At 41.7% G+C, this 12,289-nt stretch overlaps 1 protein-coding gene across 1 annotated transcript; it reads left to right on the top strand.

Annotated features, from left to right (window-relative positions):
• The first annotated feature begins 10,720 nt into the window (after window positions 1–10,720).
• LOC147464169 (uncharacterized) lies at window positions 10,721–11,677 on the top strand. The gene has a single exon (XM_086482670.1). The coding sequence runs from the start codon at window positions 10,721–10,723 to the stop codon at window positions 11,558–11,560; it is 840 nt and encodes a 279-aa protein (XP_086338796.1). The 3' UTR covers window positions 11,561–11,677.
• The last annotated feature ends 612 nt before the right edge of the window (window positions 11,678–12,289 follow it).

Here is a 12,289-nt window from a genome sequence, read left to right as displayed (position 1 = left end):
CATCAATCTCGGGCTCAAACATTGCCTCGTTGGGAATGTGCTTTGCATGATCATCCTCCGAGCTGTCAGAGGCTACATATTGTGGCCTCACATATGCTGCTTGACCAAAGCGCGTGTGAACACGTTTATTGGGTTGCAAGATTGCTACTTGTTGGGTTGCAAGATTGCTGCTTGTTGGCCAGTTGCAGAGTCCGACGAGTTATAATTGGCAACAACTCGATCTATAATAGATGGATCGAGCTCGCCAAATTCGCGAACGTGCTGCAAAGAAACACGTCTTGTCCGTCGCACAGCATGCTTTCATTGATTACAAGGACATAAGACCCTCGTTGAGAGATAGGTGTTTCGGTTGGACAGTCCCACATCCTCGTCACTACTCATAATGAGGATAAAAATCTTATAACCTGGACAACAAATTTAATATTCTATTGGCATTCTCTCTCTCTCTCTCTCTCTCTCTCTCTCTCTCTCTCTCTCTCTCTCTCTCTCTCTCTCTCTCTCTCTCTCTCTCTCTCTCTCTCTCTCTCTCTCTCTCTCTCTCTCTCTCTCTACCTCACATTCTCTAGTCATGTCCAATCCCCGCACACCTCGGTCTAGAGGTGCACGGAGATCAGAACCACCGGGTTATAATCTCGTCTTTATTGGTCAATACCTATATTTGTGGGTACAAGAAATCTACAGACCCACGTCTACATGATACTGCATGTAGTGGACAAATCCCCTTTGCCTCTTCTCTAGCTGTAGCACTTCACAGCATCTTAACATCTTTTCACAGTAGATCTTTTCACTGTTCGTCTAACTCTAAACCCTAAACCGTAAGTAATTCTTGCGTGGACTCGATCTAACGTAAATAAGCGTAAATCTAAATAAACGTAAATCTAACTAAAAATAAACCTAAATCTAATTTAACGTAAGTCTACATCTAACCTAATCTTTAACGTCTTTTGGGATAGTTTCCTACGACGTTAAAACTCTCTTCTTCTTGTGTGTGTGTGTGTGTGTGTGTGTGTGTGTGTGTGTGTGTGTGTGTGTGTGTGTGTGTGTGTGTGTGTGTGTGTGTGTGTGTGTGTGTGTGTGTGTGGGTAAACCTAAATAAACCTAAGTCTAATCTAATATAACATAAATCTAAATCTAACGTAAATTATGTTATATTAAAAACAAAGAACTAAACTAACAGGGATTATAAGAACCTTAAAACTGATTTAACACATAATTTTTCACATAACTCGGCAAGAGTTGGCATTCTCATCACTAAAGATGTGAGAGTTAACTTCCGGCGGTGACGTTGCCTCATCTCCATCCACATCTGACAACAGCAATTGGCCCTTTGGACCGTTCTTGCTCTTGTTACTAACTTTGAAGTTGCTGTTGAATGACTAGAGGTTGTCTTGATGGTCATTGTCGGGGATGTAGTGACTCTTGCCACCCTGAAGATCCACCTTCTTCCCTATCTTCTGAAGACATTTCACCAGTACTTTTGGATCGACGGAGCCCACCATGAGTGAAGGCAGCAATACCCTATATTCCATTGAGGGCTTTCTTCACCCGCTTCATGCAGGCATCGCAATCTATGGAGACCTAAATCTAATCTAATATAACGTAAATCTAAATCTAGCGTAAATAAACGTAAATCTAACTAAAAATAAACCTAAATCTAATCTAATTTAACTTAAATAAGCCTAAATCTAATTTAACGTAAGTCTACATCTAACCTAATCTTTAACGTCTTTTAGGATAGTTTCCTACGACGTTATAACTCTCTTCTTCTTGTGTGTGTGCGCGTGTGGATGTGTGTGCCAATAAAAAGAGATAAATGGTATAACCTTTCTATCACCCATGCCAAGTATGATGGATTGGTTATGCCATTTCCCTCTTGAATAATAGGTCTTGAGTTCAACTCCTCGTCGGCTAGATCTTTAGGTATTTTAATTTTAATTAGTTTCCTACGACGTTAAATTAGTTTCTCTCTCTTTCTCTCTCAATGTGTGTGCATTTTTTTGTTTATGCATGTTTTCTCTCTCTTTTCCTCTCTCAATGTGTGCGTTTTTTGTTTATGCATGTTCTCTCTCTCTTTTCCTCTCTCAATGTGTGCGTTTTTTGTTTATGCATGCTCTCTCTCTCTTTTCCTCTCTCAATGTGTGTGTGCATTCTTTGTTTATGTATGTGTGTGTGCGTTTTTGTTTATGTATGTATGTTTGTTTATGTATGTGTGTGTGCGTTTTTGTTTATGTTTGTGCTCTCTCTCTCTCTCTCTCTCTCTCTCTCTCTCTCTCTCTCTCTCTCTCTCTCTCTCTCTCTCTCTCTCTCTCTCTCTCTCTCAAAAACACTATGTGTGCGTGTGTGTGTGTGTGTGAGAGAGAGAGAGAGAGAGGGAGAGAGAAAGAGGGGAAGGGAACATGAGAGTGAGGAGAGGGAAGGAGCATACCTGGCTCTCCTTCCTCTCCTCGTGTGTGTGTGTGTGTGTGTGGAGAAGAAAGAGAGAGAGAGAGAGAGAGAGAGAGAGAGGGAGAGCGTTACCTGCTCCTTGCTTGAGGGCGCCGAAAAACTCAGATCTGAGATCTGAGTTTTTGGGCGCTCTTTGTTATTTTTTTTAGCCCAGCCGGCATCGCTATGAGCGTCGCAAATTTACTTGTAAATTTGCGACGCTCATAGCGACGTCGGGATTTTTTTTTTTGAGCGTCGCTGTGTGAGCGTCGCTAATATGAATAGCCTCTTGTAGTGCTTGCTTGGTGGGCCTTGCTATATAACATCTATAGAATACAATAGGACATATGAAAATTGACATTTAACATTGCATACTAGAGGAAACAGAATCATGACTAATTTGGCAATGCCGGCACTGCACGAAAGGCATATATACATTTGAAATAACATGGAGCTAACATGGATAGCTCTCTATAATTATAATATCTGCCTCTTTCATATCCAAGTATCACTCATTGGTGTCATGAATAGAGAGGGGTTATTGTTGATTCATGGTTGGTATCTTGAACTGGTAATGGATTATGCTGCTAAGTCTTGTTGTTCTCACTCCGATGGAAAAGCGTCCAACAATAATGCAAAAGTGAGAGTAGTAGGAGTGTTTATTTCATTTGTATGCCAACCTCGTTTATAGCTATATATGTGAGGTATGCCACCGCGCATGAGGGACATATTTCTAAATTGTGAGCAAAGATATTAATTTGCATGCTCCAATCTTTATACAATGCAGTAATGTTAAACCATGACCTAGAATATGGACGATAAGCTAGTTTCAATTTGGTTGCAGTTTTCTTCCTAGCTTATTGATACTTGGACTATAATCTTCTAGGTCTTGAGAACTTCATGTTGACACCTAGTTCGAAAGAAATGAGAACATATATAGTATGACATCAATTATTTCGACACCTAGTACGGTATCAATTATTTAGAGCTAAAGTAAAGATGCACAAGGTAAATTCACTACTGTGATACACCACATGCATTCACTACTGTAATACATCACATGCATTGGCTAGCACCCGCATGTAAAGAGTTGCATGTGTAACTAACATGTGCAGATGTTGATCGACATCAAGTATATAGGCTTGAAAACGAGATTTAGATAAACCAAAGCAAAGAAAGTAATGCAAAAATTCTAAAACAAGCGAATAGATAAATCATGAATGAGCAACAATAATGGATGAGGTGCTTTACTAACCTGCAATGTTGTATTGCTGCTTTTCGATTGTCCAATCTATAGACCGATTTTTTAGTCAAGCTACAAATAAGCAATGTGAATAGCTAAACATATCGTCTTGCAATGAAACGCCATAGTCTGAAATTGCAAAGTATACAATGCACGTCATGCAAAGGTGCCATACAAAAGTATGGTGGGGAGTGGGCACTGTGGTCTCTCCAAAAAATTATAAGAAACGGAATCCGTTCCTTGCCCCGTAGCATTTATGTGTTGCGCCAAGCAAACACATGCCTGTGGAAAATTGGATGCAGATAGAGAACCTTGCAGTGTTGATGAGCTGGAGTCGCGCTTGTGCAATTGGATCTTGTAGTGTTGTGAATATATTTCCTCCCTGACATACACAAAACACACAAATGTAAGTTTATATATGTTCTATGTCCTTTGATCAATATTACCTTCTCTGTGTGTGTGTGTGTGTGTGTGTGTGTGTGTGTGTGTGTGTGTGTGTGTGTTGTAAGCTGCTTCGATCAGCAATTATGTCTTCTTGCCATAGAGATGGTATACTCAAGCTCGTCATCAACAACTGTAAAAGATCTATTGATGCCTTTGACAATGATCTCATTTTCAAGAGCAATAGATTTGTTTTCTATGTTGAGCGTCTGCTTTTGAACTTCCGTGAGTCCAGTGCTTTGAGTAGTAATGAGCAAAAAACAACTCTAAAGGTTCATCAATTTTGGGCCTCCAATAACCACTTTCCACGTATAGGGGACGCAACAGTCATCCATTAGAAGCTAATATCTCTAGTCAAAACATGCAACTTGAAGTCTCTTAAGGTGCGATCCCTCCAAAAGATGCAAAAGTCAATGCTTACGACAGTGGTACTAGCTAGTAGTTCTGTTCACGATGCAATTGAGGTGGCTGCATGAAGCCTGCAAGAAATCTAGCCCTTTTTTGCATACAACCAGATTCCATATGTTTAGTGTCGTTGCCATCACCCCATGCGGCCAACTCTCCTTCTCAAGCCCTGGTGGCCTCCAATCCACAACACTCCAACCAGCCCCTCTGTCCAGACAACTCCCCTTGAATTTTTGCCGATGTAATGGATCTTATATGCTAAACCAATAAGAGATGCAAAGAAAGCTCACTCATCTCTACAAGAAAATCGAGATAAGATGCAGCATCATGAGGAATGTATTTGCAGAAGAGGACGCTTGGCACCCAACATATATGATATATTGAGTGTGTAACTAAATAAAATAATTTCTGAATCTTGAGGTTGCAAAATGTGTTCGAGAGTAGATAAACTCTGTACAATTCTTGACGTTGCAATTGGTTTTGCACTCAGATGTCAATATATTAACAGCAGTAGGCCTTGCGCTATGGAATGTTAAGTCATTGCTCAATTGTTGTTGGTGATAATTGCACTCGATTTGTTCGGTATACTATAGTTTTTATATGGAGTTTCTATCTCATTCTCCTGTTGCACAAAAGGCCTCTCATTATCACTGCCCGCCTTGGAGTAGCTTTCCTTCAAGGGAAAATGAGGGTTTGTGTTGGCTACAATACCAAACTGATGTTTGTCATCTACAGCCATCTGAACTTGATCCAATAGCTACTGCACACCTGGACCTTCGCTCACAGAATTCGCCACCAAATCATGGTTATTAGCAACAGAAGATCTTTACATGCCGCAATATTGACCATATTGTCTATAGAGTTTCCGCTATCCCACCTAGTTGTTGAATGGGCAGCAGTGAACTGCTTCTAGAGGCTAATAGGTGTTGACATATTGGAATGCATGTCTCCAAAAATGCCATTACTCCGAAGCCCTTGTTCGTCAGCTTCTCCAACATCAAATCTCTTTGTGTGGAAAAAAGAATCAGATTCTGCTTCTTCTCTTTGACTATTCTTTTGATCCTGATCGGCAGCGTAGGCACCTGCATGATTTACTACTTGACTTCCACTGCAATGTTGTTGCATCTCCTTGGAGCTAACATTAACCAACTCTCGTGGACACCATATTTTGCGTTGAATTGATCATGAAAGATGTTTTGTATTTTTTCTGCAGATCGTTCCGAATTGCTTGCCTCATTAAATATTTACTTGGTGAGCCAAAGGAACTTTTTTCTCTATCTGGTCGTAGAATCGACCACGTGCCAGAGCTCAAATTAAAGTAAAAAGACAAGGTCGTGAAAAGCTGTCAATAAAAAACGTTGTCGTGAAAATAAAAGCAGCAACGCATCAAAAGCAGGTTCGCAGAGGCAGCAGTTCGAGAGCAGTTCCAGAAAGGCAGCAGTTTGAAGACAGAGGTTCACAAAGGCGCAACAGTTCGGAGATGGATCCAAGTAGGCAATGCTATATATCATGTGCTGTGCGGGCTTCTGGACTCTCAGTGAGCACCCACTGCGCGACCTCTTGTTGTGCCCCCACCTGCTGACGGCCCTTGGCATCTTCCAACTGCGTGTGCAGCAAACAGGAGACAGACAGCGTGAGTGGGGGAGAGAGTCTATAGGCCAAGATCCTCCCTATTCATTCCAGCAGTACAAGGGTCGACAATGTCACTGTTTGCCCCATCGGCATATTGATTCGGCCTTCTTTTGCACTGAAGCCTCAATACCTAATTATAAGCCTACCTGCACCTTCCTCGCATAGCGATCATAGCAGCTTTGTATGCAACAAGACCCAGTGGCCACCTGAACAGTATGTCCAGCTTCAACTACACCTTACTCAACTCGTTTCTGCACGCGCACTAGTTATGACCAGCATTATGCCGCTCCAATTATAGCTCATGCAGATTTAACAACCTTGTGCCCTCGGCCATCCTTCAATGTTCATGGAAATGATATGCAGCAGGTCCCATGCCTAATTCTCAAGATTCACACCAATTGTTTTCCGCGCATTTTGCCCATGCAACATGCACAGCAAGCCGGGTAGAACCGGATTAAAGGAGTACCGGAGACCTTTCAAAGTCTGGTTATAATATTTCGCAGATCAAGCTGGAGGTTACTTCGGATGCTTGCAGACTGCATGATAAGCACTCTCAAAGATCATATATTTCGTCCGATAACCAGGATCAAAAGAATAGTCAAAGAGCAGAAGCGGAAGCTAATCCTTTTTTAATCCACATAATGAGATTTGATGCTAGAGAAGGCGAAGAACAAGGTCTGCGGAGTATTGGAATTTTTGGAGATAGGTATACCCCTACTAGCATCCAACAGAAATTCAAATAGCTGACCATTCAACAACTGGGTGGGATAGCAGAAGCTTTACAGACAATATGGCCACTATTGCTGCTTGTAAAGAGCTTCTCTTGCTAAACCACGTGTAGGCGGCAGCCAATGCGGGCGCAGTTGAGATTAGCAACAACAATATACTGCAATGTTGCTCTTCAACAACTGCATACGAAGTAGTGAATGCTGGTGGTGTGGGTTTGAACGCACAATAGTTACTGCTTCGGAGCTCCCTTCTTGCCAATAACCACGATTCATTTCCATGTATGCAGTAGCTCTCGGATCAAGTTCAGATGGCTGCAGATGGCAGACATCGGTTTGGTATGCTATTCCAGGGTGGTGTGTGAAAATCTATTCACATATTCTCAAAGGTCTTTTGGGCAGCAGGCGGTCAAGGTAGAAACTCCATAAAGCAGCTATAGTATACCGAACGGACCGAGTGAAATTATTGCCAACAACGACTTAACATTCCATAGTGGCGCAGGGCATGCGACTCTTAATATATTGTCTGAGTACGGAACCAATTTTAGCATCAAGAAGACAAAGTTTTTCTATTGTTGAATGCATTTTGCAACCTCAAGATTCAAAAACTATTTTATTCAGTTATACACTCAATATATCATACATGTTGCGTGCCAAGCGGCCTCTTGTGCAAATACATTCCTCATAATGCTGCATCTTATCTCAGTTTTCTTGTAGAGATGAGACAACTTTGTTTGCATCTCTTACTGGGTTAGCATATAAGATCCATTACATCGACAAACATTTGAGGAGGGTTGGCTGGGATGCTACGGATTGGAGGGCCGCGAGGGCTTGAGAAGGAGAGTTGGCCGCATGGGGTGGTGCAGGCGGGTGACATCAATGGGACTGAACATATGGAATCTAGTGGTATGCAAAAAAGGGCTAGATTTCTCGCAGGCTTCATGCCACCACCTCAATTGTATTATTAACAGAACTACTAATACCTTTGTCATAAGCACTGGCTTCTTCATCTTTTGGAGGGATCGCACCTAAACAGCCTTCAAGTTGCATCCTTTGATTAGAGATGGGAACACCGACCTCTAGGAAGCATGATACGTAACCCAGGTTAGTCAATAAGGAGGCAAGGAGACATGATTGCTAAGGAGGCAAGAAGACATAATAGCTGACTAAAACAGCTTACAATAGAGAGAGAGAGAGAGAGAGAGAAAGAGAGAGAGAGAGAGAGAGAGAGAGAGAGAGAAAGAGAGAGAGAGAGAGAGAGAGAGAGAAGGTAATATTGATCAGAGGACATAGAACATAAAGTTACATCTACGTGTTTTGTGTATGGCAGGGAGGAAATATATTCACAACACTCCACGTTCCAATTACACAAGCTCAACTTCAGCTCAACAACACTGCGAGGTCCGTTATCTGCATCCAATTTTTCATGAGCATGCGTTTGCTTGGCGCAACACATAAACTCTACGGGGCAGGGCACAACTTCCGTTTCTTATATTTTTTTGGAGAGACCACAGTGCCAACTCTCTACCATACCTTTGTATGGCACCTCTGTATGACGTGCACTATATACTTTGCACTTTCAGTCTGTGATGTTTCATTGCAAGATGATATGTTGAACTATTCACATTGCTTTTTTGTAGCTTGACTCAAATATCGGCCTATATATTTGACAATCGAAAAGCAGCAATACAACATTACAGGTAAGTAAAGCACCTCATTTTTTGTTGCAGTTCATTCATTCATTATTTATTTGCTTGTTTTAGTATTTTTTGCATTGCTGCCTTTGCTTCGGTTTATTTGGATCTTGTTTTCAAAAAAATACACTCGATGTCGATCGACATCTGCACATGTTAGTTACACACACAACTCTTTGCAAACGATTGGTAGCCAATGCATCTCATGTATTACAATAGTGAATACACAAGAAGTGAATGCATGTGGTGTATCATAGTAGAAATTCACCTTGTGCATCTTTACTTAAGCTCTAAATAATTGATATCATACAGCTAGGTGTCTAAATAATTGATGCCATACTATATATGTCCTCGTTTCTCCAACACTAGGTGTCAGTATGAAGTTCTGAAGACCTAGAAGATTATGGTCCAAGCGTCAATAAGCTAGGGAGAAAACTGCAACCAACTTGAAACTAGCTTGTCGTCCATATGCTAGGTCATGATTTGAAATTACTGTATTGTATAAAGATTGGAGCATGCTATATGACATCTTTGCTCACAATCTAGAAATATGTCCTTCCTACACGACGGCATACGTCACATATATAGAGATAACTAAGATCGATAGACAAATGAAATAGACACTCCTGCTGCCCCCACTTTGTATTATTGTTGGGCGCTTTGTCATCAGAACGGCAACAACAAGACTTAGGAGCATTGCATCTACAGTCCATTACCAGTTCAAGATACCAATCACGAATCAATAGTATCCCCTCTCTATTCATGAGACCGATGAGAAATATTTGGACATGAAAGAGGCAGATATTATAATTATAGACGAGCTACTCATGTTAACCCAAATGACTTTTGACCTTATCGTAAGAAAAAATGTCAACGTAACAAGCAGTACATTGGCAGATCCCTTCAGCAACAAATGTGTTCTCTTGCTCGGTGATCTTGCCCAACTATCCCCAGTTTGTAGTCACGCACGGGAGCTTTGTAACACATGCCATATCACGAGCTCAGTTCACTGGCTACATACAATTTTGTACAAGATGTCATGCTCTGTAAGGCATGCAAGAGACCCTGAATTGCTTCAGTTCTTGACCATTATTCGTGAAAGAAATCCAGCCGTAGATGAAATCAATTGTACCTTGGGTGCTTGTATTATAGATGAAGCTCATGTGCAAGACTGCATCAACAATTCTACTACGATAACTAATCTCTACTCACAAATAAGACGTCCAACACTATAACAACCTTGCCTTGAATAAGTTTTACTATCAAACTGACATTGCAAAAGTTGAAATGAAGACGAACGCGGGTAACAATATAAATGTCCTTAGTAGTGGCTTCTAATGTCCTTCAGTACTGGCTTCTAGACCCTAAGTTCAATGAGATGGATTCGATTGCAATTGGCAGGTGCTGCATGATTATTCTATAGATGTTATATCGCAAGGCCCACAAAGCAAGACTAGTTAGATAGGCTATAAACATATCTGGAGGAATGCGACTAAAGCCAACGGCTCATGGAACCATGACTTGCACTCCCCAATGCCTTTCCATCGACATTGAGCTGTCTGCCACTAATCCCCTCACACACTCTGCTAAGAGCGCAAGCAACTGCTTCTTCTCCCTCTCCTGTTGCACTCTTTTTATACGCAATCTACGGCCCTCTCTCTGACAGCATCTCAAATTCTCCCCTTTTCATGTTGTTGGCGACAGAGGCAAAAGAAATGGAACAAGTAAACGTCAAAGTGGACACGAGGGCAGAAAAGTTTAGGAGGATCGATCACACCAAAGCTTATGATGGTTATCCTCAAGTAATCAAGCCAGCGGCTTCAGTGCTGCCAGGAGCGCCATATTGTAGGAGACTCTCTGCGACTTGAATCTCAAGGCAGGCAGAGCGCGAGGGGAACGTTCCACAGCCGCGGGGAGGTCTGAACTGAGAGAAAAAAACGCAGAAGCCTCTCTTTCTCTCTCTCTCTCTCTCTCTCTCTCTCTCTCTCTCTCCCAACTTGCGCCACTGCTTTCGTCAACCTGCGATCGACGGCGCGGTGTTTTTTTCCTTGTTACTGCTTTTCATTAAGCTTTTCACGGCGTCTTTTTTGGCCATTGAAGCGGTGCCACATGGTGGTTTGTGTGATGAGGTAGAAGAATAAGAGCCTTTGGTTCTAATGGTTGATGTTATGGAGAGTGGATCGCCTCAGATGGATTTCGACCTTCTGCGGAGTCTTCTTCATTATTCGAGAATGCAAATTCGTACTCTAATTGCGGATGATGATGTTACGGAGAGTGGATCAAGGCACAAAAATATACATGTCAAAGACTCAACGCTTCTAATGGTTGATGTTACGGAGAGTGGATCGCCGCGGATGGATTTCGACCTTCTGTGGAGTCTTCTTCGTTATTCGAGAATGCAAATTCGTACTCTAATGGAGAAGCTGTCACCAGTGGCTAGTTTTCATTACCTAAATAACAGAGAGATAACTGCAACAAATCTTGTTCTTTGCACTTTGCCCTTTTTGGATCGGATGTTGACTCGTGTTATTCAGCACACATATGTTGTATCACAAGAGGATTCAGAGAATGGTCAAGCAATAAAGATTGGAAACCTGTCCTATTTTCAGAGATACTTTTCCAATGGTTTTTACAGGTACCTAGCTTTACTGGATGCACCTATCACAGAAGAAATTTATTTTGTTTTGAGGACAACAGAGATCTTCTTCTTGCAAGAACGGTACATGTGCACAACAGAAGAGGCCAACGAGCTCCACATGCAAATGATCCGATATCCCTTGATTGCATTCAAGGTTCTGAAGGGAAGCCAAGATATTTGCTGCCACCTTTTCGACAAGGTGACTCTCCGAGCAAAGCATGCACAGAGGGCTATCTTAGTAGACCTGCAAAAAGCGATAGTGGAGGGGTGTTTTAATGGTACTGTCACTGATCAGCTTTCACCTTTTCTTATCCTAGAAACCCAGAGGAGAATTAATGATATTGGATCCTTGATGTAATGTAGAAAGAGTTTATCAAAGAATGTGTAAAGGACAACTCTAGTAGGTTGGAAGATATTGTAGATGTAAATACTTGATCCATGTATCAAGTAAATACGTCGCTTATTTTTTGTGAAATTTTATTTAAACTCTCTAGGTTTTCTCAGTCTCCATAGTCTGTTTTAGTCTTAAAATGATGCTTGTTCTATAGTCTGGGCAATAATCAATATCTAATTCTTCTAAATAATTTTCTCATGTTAAATTGATCATTTAATATGGGGAAGTGCCAGGGGAGAAAAAGTAGAATATTGGTTAAGCTAGCAGACCGGCCACGGTAGGGATCCAAAGGAGGGAAAATAGGGATCCAAAGGGGGGGGCCATCTGTAAAAGATCCATGTGCAAAAATGGGCTTAAAAGACCCTAAGGTTCAGCCCATTAAGACTTCCAAAATGCTAAGGTTTCAAAATTCAAAGGTTGTGTCCAAAGGTCAAACATTGGGGGAATTGGATGCTTTGTGTGCATCCCAAAAGTCTTTGGCAATCCCTACATAGGAGGGGGCGAGCCTTGCAAGTAGGAGATGAGAGAGAAACTCACACACACACACACACACACACACACAAGCTCCCTTTACACAAAGGGAATGAGGGACACATGTCAGCTCCCTAGCCTAGATGCCCACAAGGTGTACCCAATTCCTATTGGATGGCCTTGGAGGTGGACCAATGAGAATTAGGCTAGAGTAAATCTAGT

The sequence above is a fragment of the Adiantum capillus-veneris genome, chromosome 2, assembly GCF_014529385.1.
Source record: "Adiantum capillus-veneris isolate H3 chromosome 2, ASM1452938v2, whole genome shotgun sequence".
Taxonomy (NCBI): Eukaryota; Viridiplantae; Streptophyta; class Polypodiopsida; order Polypodiales; family Pteridaceae; genus Adiantum; species Adiantum capillus-veneris.
This window is presented reverse-complemented; position numbering and strand designations above follow the sequence as displayed.